At 39.8% G+C, this 16717-nt stretch overlaps 2 protein-coding genes and 1 long non-coding RNA gene across 5 annotated transcripts in view; 1 reads left to right on the plus strand and 2 right to left on the minus strand.

The window, feature by feature from the left end:
• The window catches only part of dennd5a (DENN/MADD domain containing 5A), a 23671-nt gene extending 14089 nt beyond the window's left edge, over positions 1 to 9582 (minus strand). The window contains exons 1-4 of one of the 2 annotated variants that reach the window (XM_088370271.1): positions 9317 to 9582; positions 2422 to 2493; positions 1510 to 1619; positions 771 to 1446 (exon numbers count right to left, since the gene is read on the minus strand). In XM_088370271.1, coding sequence (XP_088226397.1) covers positions 771 to 1446; positions 1510 to 1619; positions 2422 to 2493; positions 9317 to 9416 — 958 coding nt within the window. In that variant the 5' untranslated portion in view covers positions 9417 to 9582. The remainder of the gene's footprint in view (positions 1 to 770; positions 1447 to 1509; positions 1620 to 2421; positions 2494 to 9316) is intronic. The other variant, XM_088370272.1, reaches the window with a different exon arrangement.
• On the plus strand, positions 9101 to 10972 carry LOC148400535 (uncharacterized). Its single transcript, XR_015857396.1, has 4 exons — positions 9101 to 9601; positions 9694 to 9818; positions 9913 to 10004; positions 10514 to 10972. It is a non-coding gene; the product is annotated as an uncharacterized LOC148400535 (long non-coding RNA).
• tmem41b (transmembrane protein 41B) lies at positions 10877 to 16712 on the minus strand. Of its 2 annotated transcripts, XM_088370275.1 has the most exons (8): positions 16697 to 16712; positions 15844 to 16056; positions 14933 to 15044; positions 14372 to 14500; positions 13975 to 14068; positions 13504 to 13608; positions 12995 to 13133; positions 10877 to 12905 (listed from the first exon to the last, which is right to left on the minus strand). In XM_088370275.1, the coding sequence occupies exons 2-8, from the start codon at positions 15938 to 15940 to the stop codon at positions 12736 to 12738; spliced, it is 846 nt and encodes a 281-aa protein (XP_088226401.1). In that variant the 5' UTR covers positions 15941 to 16056; positions 16697 to 16712; the 3' UTR covers positions 10877 to 12735. The 2 variants fall into 2 exon arrangements, with proteins under 2 accessions (XP_088226401.1, XP_088226402.1); XM_088370276.1 differs by lacking the exons at positions 15844 to 16056; positions 16697 to 16712 and adding an exon at positions 15182 to 15471.
• Between the last annotated feature and the right edge of the window lie 5 nt (positions 16713 to 16717).

The following is a 16717-nucleotide window of genomic DNA, read 5'->3' on the forward strand; positions in this document are numbered from 1 at the left end:
ACCTTACTTTTTTCCAGATATTCTGTTAACCTGCAGTCACTGTTGAGACTGTTTAAGAACAATAAAAAAAAAAAACCACTTTTAGCCGTATAAAGTGTAAAAAACATTAAGGCTGCAAAAAAAGTTAAAACAAAATCCCAGTTAATATGAAGTTTTCTTCAAATTAAAATGGTAAATACGGTAAAAAAATAATCTTCGCAGCTGCTACATTCAGAGAGTCTGTCAGTTAGGTATTCGATTAACAGTGTTTATTATTATGGTTCTCATTGGCAGTGGCGCAAAGTTTTATCATCTGAATGAAACTAACCTATATTTTATGCAAAGCTATGCTAATACAGTGGTGCCTTGAGATATGTGCGACCAGACTTGCAGGTTTGCAGGATAAGAGATGTCGCTAGGTTGTTTTGTGTTTTTTTTTAGCATTGAATTGCGGGCCAAAATTTGCGATAAGGGCACACATTACGAACATTTTCTTGCTTTACGGGAAGAGAGACCAGAACAGATTAAATACATTTCCCTTCGATTCAATGAGGACAGATGATTTACGATACAACCGTTTAGACTTGAGTAACTAGCGAAATAATTCAACTCAAATCTCAAGGCACAACGGAATCATAAAGTACTAAATCTCTGATACAGCTCTATGTGATCTCATCTGATTATATCAAAGTGCCTAGTGCGGCTGTTGAGTGCATCGGACATTAGTCACATGTGACGTTACCCTGGAAGAAAGCCTGAGAGAGTGCACATACAGCCGCTGTATTACTTACGCTGTGAGTAGAGCAGAATCTGCATCTCGAGCAGGGCGCAGGTGAACAACTGAAGAACGTTCTCCACCCCCAACAGGTCAAACACTTCGCCAATGGCAAAGTCAAAAAGCGGCAGTTCTGATGTGCTCGGCCTCTGGCACACCACAGGACCGTAGACACCTGAGAACTTTAGGGATCGCCCGGAAGGTGGCAGGGGTACCTCATAGAGGATGTTGAAGACGTAGCTCTCCAGAGGGAGAGGTGGGGGATGGGGAGCGCTGACGGCTTGGTAAAGTTGCTGCAGCACCTTCTGGCACGCTTGGGCAAAAGCCATGGGCGTTATCAAGCAAATGCACTTTGACACGAAGAGCGTGTCTCGACTGATGTCATACGAATTGAAACGTTGCAGGCGAGAGATGGCCGGTGCGGCGTGAAGGATGGGCCGAGGGTGGAGACGTTGCTCCTCGGGTCCACGAGGGGAGGTTGGGGTATGCAAGATGTCGTACTGCTCTGCGTTGTGCATGTGGTAAAGCGTCTGCATGGCGCTGCAGATTTGCTTACTGGTCACCTCCTCGAAGAAGGTCAGAGCGAATCCGTACGTCCGAGAGCCGTCTTCCCTGGTGATGATGAACGAGTGGAAGTGCGGCTCCCGGGAATCCACCTGCGTCCTGAAGGCCAGACCTTTTGGCATACAGAGCTGCAAGAGGACAGAGAAATCTATAAAACCCACGAGAAGCTTTTGGCTGATTTGTGATCTTACCATGCCAACTGCATCCTGGTCAAACGGATTCCACTCAACATTGTCCGGGTAATGTGCAAGAACTTTGGATTTAAAGGTTCTCCGTAGGGGACTCTGCTCAAAATTCTCACCTGAAACAGCAAGCCGGAAAAACAGGAAGTGAGAATAAAAAGGAGAGAAAGACTCAGCACTAAATAATAGGCAGAGGTGCACAGGAAGTGGTTGATCAGTAGCAGGCGCAACTGTAGAGGGGAGAGAGACAGTCAGCAAATTGGCCTACAGAGGAAGAATGTATTGCATCATATAAAGCTGCCATCCGCATTCTCCGCTTTCCAAAAAGAAGCCAGAGAGGTCCACCCGATGATGTTCACCGGGAAAGATCGACAAATGAATGCTTCCCGGCAGCTTTAATGGCAATACATAGAAACACACAAAACACTCCGTCAAGAAAAGCTCAAATTGAGTTTGATTTGAACCGAGAATGAAGCAAAAGTGATGCACACACCAAGGCAGTACTGAAACGTTCATTCAGAGTTGGAGGGGGAGAGTAAACATTGACCAGGCAATACCAGCGCAGGCAGCACTGGATTCACCAGTGAGTGAGCGCAATGAGTGCAGTGAGTGCGCGAGCCCGCACAGGAAACAAGAGCAGTGATTTTCAAACATAAGCTCATTGTTCAGCCGCCGCTTGGGGACGTGAGGAAGAGGGAGGAAGGACAAGCCAGGAGAAGAAAACGGAACTCAAGGGTGTGTGAAAAAAAAGTAAAGGGCAAATCCCCCAAATCTTTGAAAATAACATACCAAAATGGGAAAAATAAGAAAAGAAATAAAAGGGGGTCTAACGAAGTACTTTCATAACCAGGTTACAGGTTGAGGGGTTAAAGCTTAGCAAAGGTTAAAATGGGGAAGGAGTGTGTGTGGTGGGAGGGTTACCTTCATTTGCCCCTGCCAAATTTCCTCTGGCCCCATCTCTGAATTTAGTAGCTTCTATATACTGGCATAAAGCTACACAGCAAATAAAACAAAAATATTATTACAAGCCTGGTGGCGAAAATGGAGGACATCACTTCTCACAGACGTGAGCTTTTCATTCAGATTGTTTTTAGGGTGGTGACAACCTGGTAATGTTTTTATTTCAATTCGTACACATATACATTATATGATAATATAGTACCTTTTTTGATTTCAGATATGACATGTGGCCATCGGTGTGTGACAGCTTAGTATTTCGTTTTTTTTTTTTTTTTTTTGTTGCATATAATTTTCTGGTGGGTGGCCATGACTCACCAATTGACAGCAGCGTTGCAAAATTGACGCCCGACAAGCCCTTTTTCTGTCCGAGACAGCGCCGGTTTGAGAAGCTACATACATAGCCGTCACGCTGCTCCAGCACATACGTCAATTCACGCTATCCATAGCATATTTAGCGAAACCCCTTATGAAAACACCAAACTACTACAGCAGACATTCAGGCAAAACTCCCAAAAATATTTTCCATTGGACTGCAATGGAACAAAAGCTTGATTCAGTAGATGCTTTGAGAAATGATAATGTCATGCTGTTCAAAGGCTTTGAGCAGAACATTATGATAATCAATAACCAAAAATTGATTTCGTGGATAAGGACTTTTGGACACCCTGTATGCATTTGTTTCATACTCTTGGGTTTTTCTGTGAACCACGAGATTGAATTCCCTGAATAAGGACGGTCGAACGCTTTGCACATGTATTTGTTGAGAAATGATGTAACATTGGCAAGCCTATTTTAGTCACTGTGACCTCAAGCTAAAACATGTCAAGGTGGAGAGGACTGTCACTAATATGGGCATCCAGTCAAGGCTTTGACTTTCGTGAATGGATCTTGTATAACCAGCCCTGGAGCAGTTGGACCTGAGTGAGGTTATCTGAACAGGAAAATAAAAACAAGTCTCACTGGAGCGAGTCAAAGCTTTTCGCCCCTCCATGCACAATATTTGCTGTTTCAGATGAAACCATTGGGATTTCTGCAAAAGTTGCTTATGCAAATACATTTTTATAAAACTCCAACTTCCTACATTCACCACTGCACATTTATAGCAGCAATTGGTTCTCTTACACCTAAAGAACCAAACAACCCTTATGAACAGTGCAATAAATGTTCACTGATCACCAAAACAGCCATTTTTTCAATTCTACCTTTATTCGTCGATTTATGATTAGGGCAGAATTTGACCCATTGGGATTTAGGTGTATTGATTTGAATTATATATTATATAAGATTTATAAAAAACAATGTCAATGCAAACTATTTGGAATTTAGGAAATTAATCAACTACACTTAATGTTTTTGTTTTAATTTGTTGCATGCTGGAACTGGATTTGAAATGCACACACACTTTGGCCAATGCAGTATTGACGCATTCTGGACTCATAATCCACCCGCATTCCAATCACCAATGACACAAGAGCACAAGGGGATGACCACTCTGTGGAGTTAACCTTTGTGATTGGATTTATTCCTTCTTTTCTAATCCTAAATGGACAGAAATCTTGCAGTTATTCTGACCACTAGGTGACACCGCATAGAGAAGCATGTGTGGGATTACGCCCACTGTCTAATCTTCTTTCAATGCTGCAGTGCAAGAGATGTTGAGCGAAAAGAGGAAGGAGTGAGTGGATACTCGCGATTGATTCATTATACTAACTCTTAACCTTAACTCTTTAGGATTAAGAGAATTAATCTGTTGGTTTTTTTTCACCTCTACATTGGCCACATGGACCAAACACATTGAAATTTGCCATTATATAATGAAAAGCAGAGGCAAAATCTGTTCTCACAGCCTCAGTGTATGCTACACACTGTAAAAAAAAATTAGGAAGTAATCAAAGCACACGCTGGCAGAAATTTATAGTTCCACTATAAAAAAAAAAATCACATTCATAAGTAAACACAAAGCAAGTGGTTATGAGCAAATAGTGATGTTCACAAACTTCCCTCTGACAAGGTGCTTGTTGAAACATGACACACACTGTAGCCGAGCTTCCGTTTTCATTTATTCATAGAAGACTGCACAGGTGTCACCTGTCTGAAACTCTCGGTTTCCGTTTACTGTGTACTTATTTCCACAATGTTATGCAAAAATACAAACTCAAGTAGATTTGATTACGGACCGCAAAATCAACCAGAGGTTTGGTGTTGAGTAATTTGGCAGGTGCACATTATGTCAATAATATGAGGTTGGAATTGAGTCTTTGTCACGACTGGGGTCAGAGTTCGCAACGATCCTCACGACATTAACATTTCTTTGACTTTGTAAATAAATACATTGACAACAATGAGAAACTGTACTGGTAGCAGTGGGAGTAAAGTGTCACCATGTTCTCAGATTCACACCATCCATAATCCAGGAACCACCCACTCTTTGAATAAGTGCACCCTCACAACGTGGCATCCTCCAACATTTGCGACTTCAGGAGTGTATTCAATCAAGACTTCTCTCTGTCCACATAACATTCATCTACCTGGAGTACACATTTTTTTCGTATAAGAGGGAATACTAATAATATTTCAAATTTTGTTCATTGCTAGCACAATGGAGAACAAGGGACTCAAAACATCTCACCAAATTCTACAGCTAATCACCACCCCAAAACAAAAACGTACTAACAAGTTTTATTAAAGCACATTCACTCAACATAAGAGATTAGCACGGATGCTATTGTTCAAAATTTCTTTGTGAGTAGAAAAACTGTTTGCAACTATTAAGTGTCAATGTCTTTTGACGTTTTGCGACGTTGAACAAAACCTGAGGGGGAAAAAAAATCTACATGATGGAGGTGTAATAGGAAAGGATAAAGGCGCATTGAGAAAAGGTGTCCAATCACTGCCTGCCCTTTACTCAACGCTTACTATAAATCTTCCCCACAAGCATGTATGAAACAAACTATGTGACATGAATTCTAAACTATACAGCACTCAGTGGATTTTGAGGTATTAAAAAAAAAAAAAAAAAGAAATATGAAATCCCATGTTAGCTTTCTAGTCCTCTGCTCATTTGTTTGCTGAGGAGGACTGGGTGGGGAGGTTTGTCTGTGAAATTCTAAAGGTTATTTAGCATTTGAATGAGCAGTGCCTGCGTTTGAACACACTTATGTCCCTGAGCGCCCCATTTTTCAGTGTTCAGCCTGTGAGCCAGCAGGGTGATACATATGCTAATCAAGGTCATCGTGCGCCAGAAAGAACACTCTGGTCACTTCTTTTTGTTTTACTGTATATTAAATCCATGTACTGTGCACAAATGAAAAAAAGACACACCATTGTTCAAATGCTAGGCTTATGTGATATAAAAACGAGAATTCCCCCCCCTAAAAAAACTGTAATAATGTAGTTGCACAAGTGCGCACACCCTCTTACACCTAGAGAAGTGGCTGTGAATTAAGAATTCAGAATTAACTGATCAGCCCGGGGGGCCTCTTGAGGTTAAGCTGTTCGGAAGATTAATTGAATCAAATCATTATTTAATCAATCGCATTCAATCTTATGCAAATAGGAGACAGCACACATCTGCCACTATACGTCAAGTGCCACCAGCACACCGTTTTGGACATTAATGGGTTTTCTTCCATAATAGTGTTTTCAAGATCGAGAGAAACCAAAAACGAATTAATGATTAAAATTTCAATTCATTGTTATAGTAAAAATGTTAACCTTGGTCTCATTAGTCCGTAACAAAATCTCCCTAACACATTTGAGAAAATGTGTTTTACTACCAACCGTGCCTTGTTCCTGTACATGAGTAAAGAAGAAACTCTGTGGTATTTTAAAACTTTCACTTTGAGAACTGTTTTGAAATGTAAATCAAATGTGATGCTCTGACCCAGCTGAGTACCTGTGGGAGGTTTCGGTTAGATAGCAGTGTACAACTAACAGGAATTTCCACACCATTTCCTCCCTTTGACTCAAAGTGAAACAATTGACAAGCATAAGCCACCTGTTTTTGGCATGCAGTAAGTAGGGCAATGTAAGTGATGAGAACCCCGGATCGCACTCTTATGTGTGCATAACACAGTTAAGCAGCAAAACCTTATTCAGTTTTTAAATCAATTCTGCAGCCAGGTATACCCCTCTTTCTATTTTCTCAAATCAGCCTTCCTTTCTCTCCATGTAAAGAATCTGGACTTGATATTTTTTGCCCTCAAGCACAGCTACATAATGAAAACACAAATGGCAATCACACGCCAGCATTTCAACAGACTGCAAATGCAAGCTCGGCACTTTGAAATGCACCCGCTGTGTGTTCAAAAGGCCTCGCAAGAGGACAATGGTTGGTCTCAGGTAATACAGGTTTCAATACAGATGAGACCAGAGTGGCTAGAAAGAGTTCTTTTTTATTTACATGAATTCAAAGAGGAAACTCATTGTAGAAGTGGCAACAGGAAGTGTGTCTATTGAGGATGGTGTGAGTCTTTGAAAACCAACTGTTTGGGGTTAAGCGATATTGCGTCGAAAGAAACACTTTCACCAAGACTTTGAACTCCGACGCACTGACTCAACACGCTGTTCACAGTCTTACTGGACTCGTTGGAGTGGGGAGATAACAAGACTGAATATTTCTCAATTGTTGACTTTCGGTATAGAGTCCATGGTCATAATTTAAAAAAAAAAAAAAAAAAAAAAAAAAAGCATCCTGTACAGATCGATTTAAATGAAGGTAACTTTGACACATTTCCTTATTTAATGAGATATACACCTACATCTCTTGTACATTATTCAGACGATATTTAATGGGCCCATACCTTGCTGTAGTTTAGATTTACCGCTGACATTTGTGGTGTTTATGTACACTACATCATCGATCGGCACACACAGTGGTGTGTTCGATCGACATGCAGTGGCGCCCAACTCAAAACAGTGGACATCAAATAATCTCTTTTGAAATGAAGAGAATAAAATCCGATCAATATCCTCATCACCCCCCCTCACAGAAATGTAATGGGGTCTATAGTAAGTAAAAAAAAACACATACACTAATAACAATTAAATAAAGATAATTGTATTAGTAACGATGGGCAATAAAAATAATTGAAGCGCTTGGCTTCTTTTTTGAAAAATGGTTCACTATCACAGCAGTTTGCTAGCACCGTCTAGCCAAATAACTTCTTTCTTTTTAATTACAACTCAAGATACCCCGTTATCCTGAGGAACTGGTAAGTCGGGTCATTTGTAAGTCAAAATACTGCTGTACTGAAATGACATCTAATGTACTCTTACTAAAAAAGAATTGCCAGCCTGTCACAATGGAGGTTCTGATTCAACGCAGATATTCATCCAAATTTGAAAGAAGCCTCACTTTGATCGCAAGATAGTGAGGTCCATGCTTTTTCCTCTTTAACACCGACATATCCAAATTTTGCCAAATGGGATGAAAACAATAGAACTGTGTCACTTGAACTACGTTGCATGAATCCAACCTGAAAGGTCTTCAAGACAAATTACGGTAATATCACCTCTTCTCACTAAGCAGCATTAATTCAATGAGAAGGCCATGAATCATTACTCAAGCCCAATTACCTACACCAGAATTGACAGCACGGTTTGCAGGGAATCAAATCGGAGCTTTTTGTTGATGGTAAACTTTGTGCTGTCCTGTGGCATGTTCCACTTTGTAAAATTGCCTACAACGTCACATTATGTCGTATGTTATCAGCATCAAACATACAGGTGCAAAATTAGGGTGCATGCCTTCTCAATGTGTCATGGGTCCAAGTGTTAATGATGAGAGTCAGCCAAACATCTTTTAATGGGCGAGGAAAGATGAACAGTCCTTACTGTTTTATTAACTTCCACACGTTGACGACATTGAAGTGGAGCTTGGCTGCTTTTCTGCCGTGCCTCAGCTTTATGCTTACTACTCAAAGCAGTAAGAAAAAATACAACTATTGAATAGAACTCAGCTCAAGAAAAACCGTGCATTTACATTTTTCTACTTCTATTTATCTGAACTGTAATTGAATATTCATATGTTGTACAAGTAGACATTTTTTTCGTTTTACGTGCAACATACTTGCGCATGATGCTTTGTACTTTGGCCAACCCCTTATCAGGTGGAACTGCTGCTATTAAAATAAACTGACACAAACACAAAGAAAAAAAATGTCATCACCTTTTGGGCTAATGGAGGAATTGACTCATGAAGTTTACAAGATTGAAATCAGACTAAGTTTTCCTTGTTGCTCATCGAAAAAAAACATTCATAGAAAAACCCCATGCGTGGTGAATGATGCTAGAAATTGATGTATTATTAGACTGATGTTATTATAGCCACTAACCAGGATTACTGTGTTTTGGAAAAGACGGAGCTTGTGCTTAAAAAGCACGGGGCCACGTTTCAAAGTGTTTCTGAATGATTACACACTTAATAGTGGGAAGAACATCTATGTGTTTGCTTATTGTTTTCATCTGAATAAGACAAAGTCATCCTCTTCTCAATTCCATATTACAGACTAAATATTATATAACGGTGTGTACATAACGGATTCGAATGGCTTTGACATAAAGACATTTTGACGCTTTGAAATGGAAATGTACATAACAAGTCCGTAATCCCTTGCTCTGTGCCGAGCATTGCAAACAAACAAGGCAGGAAAAGGACCAGAGCCAGGCCTAGCTTTAACATTAACACCACATACGCTACATTACACACGCTGGGTTCGAGGAGGGGAAAATATTAAAGACTGATCACATTTATCTTACAACGCTCTGGGCTGACCGAGTAGTATTCTTTGACTTTCCTTCTGAGATCCAGGCAGCATCGGCCCAAAGAAAATGTCCTCGATGCTAATGTGCTTACCGGAGAGTTCGTCTGGTTCCAGCCCGCTTTCGGTGTCCAGTCCGCAGATCACGAAATAATCTGCGAACCGACGGGAGACGGGGCTGATCCCGGTGGTCATTTTGAGACTGGTCCGGTGGCTCCCTAATCCTCGCGACAGGGAGCATATTAGGTGCAAGCGGAGAAGTGATTTGAGTCTGCCATCACAGATGCCTTGTATGCAACCTGGTACGCACAGCTCGACTCGATAGAAGCCAGAAAATCACAACCTTCACCTAATCACTCATTTAGCCCAGCACTTTTCCGGTTAGTGCCCTTCACAATAAAACAACTATTGCTTATGCGAGACGGGTTTTGTTGTCACATGATGAAGTAGATTATTATTGTTGCAATGATAGGCGGCACGGTGGCACGCTGGTTAGCACGTCCCCTCACGGTTCAGAGGTTGCGTGCCCAATTTCGGGTGTGGCCTTTCTGTGTGGAGTTTGCATGATGTCCCCGTGCCTGCGTTGGTTTTCTCCAGGTTTGCGCCAACTTTCCAAAAACATGCATGGTGAATTTAGCACTTGAAATTTTGAGTATGAATGCTTGTGTGTCCTGTGTATGTCTGGCAACAGTTCAGGGTGAAGTCCAAAGTCAGCTGTGACATGCTCCAGCACGCCCGCGACCTTCATGTGGATCATAAGGGGTTCAGAAAATGGATGGATAGGTGAGGATGGATGTTGCAACGATAAAAGAAAGAAAGAAAGAAAGAAAGAAAGAAAGAAAGAAAGAAAGAAAGAAAGAAAGAAAGAAAGAAAGAAAGATTTTATTTTGTTCAAATTCTCTACTTTTCCGGTATTACACACCTACGTAGACTTCACTTGCAAACCAGCATGCGTTTTGATGGACCGCAATGATTATCTGTCTTGTCAAGTTCTAAAATGAAATTAATAAACCTGACCGTTACGTTAGGCGGGTTTTAACGACGGAATCTACAATTCCCTATGCATTATTAATTTCAACAAAATGTGGCCTAGGACTATACATCTTTCCCAGAGGATTTTGACAAAAACTTGGCAGAAGAATGAATTCAATTTCAATGTTTGATTGTACATAGTTTGTAGCAGGGGTCACCGACATGGTGTCTGTACGCACCAGGTAGCCCCCAAGGACCACACGAATAGCATGGCGGCCCATTAAAGTTGATGGGACATTGTGATTTCCTTTATTTTGCAGAAGTGACCACCAGATGACAAACTTCAAAAGCTGCATTTTGGAAGATAAAAAGTACGTAATGCTTAATGCTAAATCACGTCAGAAACAAAATTTTAACTCTTTAAAGTGTTAATTGAGAAAGATATTTGAACAGTTTTTTTTTTCATTAAAAACACGTTACATAAAATTTGGTGTTTTATGCAGTGGCGCTGGAACAGATTCATTTGGTTGGACTGCATTTCAGATCACTGATTACTGTTGTAGTGTGGCCACCTAGTGGCAAAAATCTGTTAAAAAAAAACTAACAGGAAAAATACATATGTACAAAGGCTTCATTTACTCACTATTGATAGACTTTAGATAACATAAAATACCAGAAACAGATACAAGTGTTGCCATATTGAGGCAGAATTTATTTTAAGACATTTCATTCACCAATTGAATTACCCTGTAAAATAGAGCTTTCTTCTTAAGCCAGTGAGAAACAAAACATCCCAAAACTCAGATGAGGAACACAGATGATAAATGTTCATACTTTACATTTAAACACAATAGTTTGATTTAACAACTTGCGTTTTTGTGTAAACATTCAAATTCCGTTTTGGGACGCTCTTACAGTAGCTAGTATTAGTTAGTAGAAATCTGTTGTATTAAGACATCTCATTTGACAAAAGCGATCAAGCATCTCGTGACAATGCTATAAATAAAAAATCTTGAAAAAGGGTCAACAAATTATTTCACATAAAAATGGGTCGTCTGCATGTTTACTTCATCAATGCTCTTAGGAGCATAAAAAATGAAACAAAAACACTAAGTTTTGTCAGCCTTGAGATGGAGAAAATTCTAGGCCACCCAAAATACTACACTAATCAGTCGTTTTATACCAAGGAGAATGCAAACTTCAATCAATTGGCACTGTACAGGAGCATTGTAGCATTTTGACATTCAATCCTCCAGATTGGAATTAAGCGAGCAAGAAATGCTTCCGCAGTCTGTTAAAATAATAATAATAAAAAAAAAAAGTAGTACATGTCCATGAATCTAGGCGCGTTTAGAGGTAGAATTTCATGAACAAGATGCACTTGCGCAGTGCATCTCGGTTAAGTTTCTTTTTGTATTTTTTTTGTTTTGTTTTTAAATTCCCTCCGCTGCACCATACATTCCATAAAGCAAGCACTTATGACACATAAAACTGAAAATCACTTTCAACGCAGCGGTGACAGTGCAGCAGTTATTGCTTCCTTAAACACAGAAATAAAACGGCGGGAAAAAAAACCACTAAGACATGAAAGGAAGTGAACGTTGAGGTGCTACAAATAGGATGTTGATGTCATTCACTGGAGGTGGGGAATTTCAGTGGTGGATTTTGCTCTTAAATTGTGTTATTTTTAGCAAGCAGAAACACTACCCCAAATTAAGGAGGCCAATTACATACAATTGCAATCCCAACCCCAAATAAATATATACTAAATTGATTATAATCCAGTCCCCACATCCTATAAGAAGTGCCTTAAAATCACTCTTTAAAAAAACACTTTCTCCTACCTGTTATAGAGCCCCTTAAGGATTTGGGGGGTTGCAGGTATGTTTCTTGTACACATTAGAGAATTTGTGGTCTGCTACTATCTGTTGCGCACCTGGAAAAAAAATCTTGTGAGCATGACAAAGGTTTATGAGTGCAGTACAAATTTCATTGTGCACACCAGAAAGTTTCCTTGTTTGCATCAGAAGTTCAACAAGCGTACTAGAAAGTTACTGTGTACGCACCAGAAAGCAGCGGACCACTTTTTTTTTTTTTTTTTTGTGCGTGGTGGGTTATTGACCATGGCAGAAACTTTTTCATAGTATGTGCCAGACAGTTTTCTAGCAAAGGTTTTGCCAGGTGCCTCCTAAAGTTTCTAGTATGTCCTGGAAAGTTTTTTTTTTTTTTTTTTTATATGCACAAGAATTTTTTCTTATGCTCTCCAAAAACTTTCTTAAACGTACTGACATCAGAGACATGTTGTGCCTTAAAAGGCTCTGCAGGATTTGCCATGATCAACTAAAGGAAAAAAAACACCATTGTGCAGCCCATGAAATGCAGCCATGTTTGTCATGTTATCGGCGAGGGAGAACCTCACACTAGGACTTCACGTGGCTGCAACGGATGCAGAGCAACAAGAAGGACAGGCGCACGTTCCTGAGGCGAAAGGATTGGGGGGGGCTGTCACAGTTGGGGATCAGATACTGAGGTCTTTTGTGCTCTATTCTAGTTTCTGCTGCAGCTTTTTCTGGAAGCAGACAGGCAAGATGGAGAGCACAGCGAGGACGGCAAGTATAGCCAGAGAATTCCAGGACACGGCCTCGCCGGCGGTGGTCAATTTGTACAGCGTTGTACCTGCGTTGATGGCTACAAATGATGGTGGCGCCACACCTGTGAAGTCATGAAAAGAAAAAAAAAAAAGAATCAATACCAGATGTTATTTCAGCACGACATAAAGAGAAATAATTAAAAAGACCCACCCAAAAAGGTTCCAATGAAGAAAACCCCCAAGGGCACATTAATGACAGGTGAGGTGATGTTGATAAACCAGTTGGGAAGAAAGGGCGTTATCCTCAAGAAAATGATGTAATTGATTAAATGATCTCTGTGTTTATCCACCTGCCAGAGGAAAAACAAAATGTTGAATGTGAGTCATCTCATCAACGGCTTTTTAAAGTTTAATTTGATAGAGCATTTTACACCAAGTACCACTTCAAAAAACTCTTTGACATCCAAGTACCACCAACACAACAAACATTAAAAAAATGTAACAAAAAGAAGAAATGTAAAAACAAAAAGTTCTTACATATTAAATTATTAAATGCAGATATGTTGTGCTAGAAACTCAAAACATAGCGGTGCTTTGACCCACGAGTTTAATTCTTTTCATGACCATGCTCATTACACTATAGCCAGATCCAAAACCACAAGACGGGAGCCTACATGCCACCACCCTTTATTATTCTCTTTCAATCACAATTCATCTTACCTGCTGTGACCACTTTTGGGCTTTTTCTGTGAGATATCTGTACACTATTGGTCGGCCCACCAAGTAGGAGAGCATGTAGCAAAAGGAAGCCCCCAAACCGGAACACTGCCATGACACAAACAGGACAGAGTAACCTATCATACACAACTTTTGACAAAGCAACTGGAATAAATTACATATTGTACAAAATTGAACCAAACAAGTATTTCTCTGTAGGAATTCTGCTTCATTCCATCGTTTAAATTAACACTATGCACAATAACAAAACACAAAAACTTTAATTCTGAAGTTTGGTTTTTACCTTACATAACATTATCTTCCCAAACAACCCCAATGTTTAAGTTTGTAATTTTGACAGTAATATAAATTTAAATGAATGCTACAGTGCCTTGATTTTTGTAACACACACACACACACACACACACACACACACACACACACACACACAAGGTGTTGTTTTTTATTACTCACCAAGCAGACTAAGAAGAGAGCCAGGGGAAAAGGGTAAAGATATCCAGACAAGATGCTGAGGAAAATCGATCCAGGAATTGCGAAGGTTTGAAGGCTAATGGAAGGTGTCAAGGTATATATTTTGGGGGGAAAAAAGACATTAAACATCATGGAAAGTAAATGAAATGCAGTGGGGCTTTGAGATACGAGTTTTGTTCATCCCATGACCACGCTCTTAAGTCAAAACACTTGCGGCGAAAATCACCTTCCAGATTGAATGGAATTAATCAGCTCCACAAAACCCCTGGAATTTTGTGATGAGTTTTTCTTCTGCATAATGAAATAATGTAGTGTAGCAAAACAAAGTAATAAAATAATTACTGTTGCAATCGTGTAATTTTGCTCCCTCTGAGGATACAATACATAAGTTGCAAAGTAGGCCACCAACACCTGGCTGTAGTAGGTGTCTTTGTATTTGGACAATACGGTTCCCAAAGCTTTGGCATCGTCCATGTCTTTAGGTATCTTGATTTTCCCCATTTCCTCACTGGAAGAAAAATGAACAATTAGCATTTTTGCCGGTCCTTTAAATGGATCATTGATTCTATTTTAGAACTCGTATGAAACACGTATTCAACCACGGGAATTGTCTATGTACTACAAGTGTATTGTTTGATAAAAATCTGAAAATTCAAATGGCAAATATGCAGACTGCACTGGATTAAAAATAAATAAATCAGAGAGCATGCATACCACTTTGATAATATCCCATTTATAATGCCGATAATTACATGACTTTATCTCGAGTTCTCACAAAAAGAGCATTTGCTTAAGAGGAAACTGCACAAGACATTGTGTGGACATGTAACGACACCTATTGGTCAATGTGTTACCACAGTAAAAACAAAGGCATCACTACAAATTCACAGAACTGCATGTGTAACTGCTTGGGTTACCATGGTAACCAAAAGGTACTTACTCCGTAAGCTCTGGGAAGTTCCTATAGACCAGGTACATAAGTGAGGCTGAGCAGGTGAAGATGGCAAGAAGAATTAAGAGAGACATGCGTGTCGAGCTTGCATGATTGCTGTCTGTGAAGAAAGCATAAGAACGGATTATGTCAATGAAATTAATATACTTGCTTATTTTGTGGTTGACCATATCAATGTGCAAGAGAAAACATTCTTTTCAGATTCACATCATCTTTAATCAACAAAAGCAGACGTACATCCAAAGTCAAACACAGTGCTCATGTCCATGTTCTATTTTCTTGTTCTTAAGGAAACAATGGAAAACAAATTAATTCTCTGCATATTTTAAAATATATTTTAAGATTAATGAGATTCCCCTATGTTGAAATAAGTAAACTAGTTTGACAAAGGAGTAGAAAGAAACCAAATATAAACAGTAAAACGTCGCCAGAAAAGTCCGGACATCTACTAGGTAATCAGCAAATATTAGTAATAGTACAGTGTTTGGTTACTTCCCACACTTGTTGAAACTGACAGTATTCAATGAGATCACGAGTCGTAACCCAAGATGCAAAGGGACTTGAGCTAATCATTTCAATGAATGTGTCATTAAAGCCTTTGGTGTTCAAATTCCAAGTTTTTCTCGCTGTGATCGTCAATGAAAACGTCACCGGTACGCTAATGGTCACGTGACAATGACAGGCAACTGCACCCTGACAGCAGTCCTGGTTTTGCCCTGATGCTAAGCTAACAGAGCATTAAATGATCGTTAGCTGCATTCAACAAGCCAAACGAAGCCGAAAGTAAATCATGTACTTCAGAGTTAATTGAGAAAACGACAAATCCGGGGCGGATTAATATTTGACCCTATAATCCTAGATTTAATACGTCAAATCAGCCACTACTACTACAAGCCTACCTGTCAATGTTACATGGTCCGTAGCATTAGCGTTCACTTCTCCCTGTGACAAATCCAAGTCGCCAGTGTCTCGTCTTTCTTTCCGCTTAGTGGCCATGTTCTGAGACAACGCCAATCCGTCCCTCGAGGACCGATTTGTGTATGACCCGGCCGGCAGAAGACTAGATAGCGATACACTATCGGTGGGTGACACGTTCACCGGATGAGTTTTCCCTGTAACGCATACAATCGACAACAGCGCCTCCGGGTGTAGGACATTGTTATTGCACCCATTGACATACGAGCACTGAGATGATCCACAATCCAGTTTCAGGTCGATGTGCCGGTACGCTTTGTCTTCACTACTAAGACAATTTGGCGTACTGGTAAAATCGGGTTATTTATACCCAGTCATCTTTCTCTATATATATTTTGTACTGGTATTGTAACAAAAACTTAACTAGATGAATGAAGTAAGCAAAAGGAGAACCCCCTAATAATATTCCAATGCATATTCTAAAAAATAAAATATTGAAAAACGATTTGCACTGTGTAAGATGATTCGATTTTAATGGTAATTTTGTTGATTTTTGTTGGGGGATTTCACATTGATATTTTTTGGAGTGAAAGTGAATTTTGGGGAGAAAAATCATTTCGAATGTGGACAATAATAACAGGTGATGTCCTGAATATTCAGAATGTTAATGATTTAATTCGATTGAGACGTGTAAGTAGTTGAATGTCATAACAATGGAAAGTACGGGTAAAGAACTGAAATAATGTGTGATTTTTTTTTTTCATATTTCCCGAGAGTTAGCGCTACATAATACGATATGAAGCCCTACGACTAGAGCCAATCCAGCCTCTGACTTACCCGCTGTTCTTTGCTTCAAGG

Source organism: Syngnathus floridae, chromosome 3 (genome assembly GCF_059516105.1).
Source record: "Syngnathus floridae isolate MCC-2025c chromosome 3, RoL_Sflo_1.0, whole genome shotgun sequence".
NCBI lineage: Eukaryota > Metazoa > Chordata > Actinopteri > Syngnathiformes > Syngnathidae > Syngnathus > Syngnathus floridae.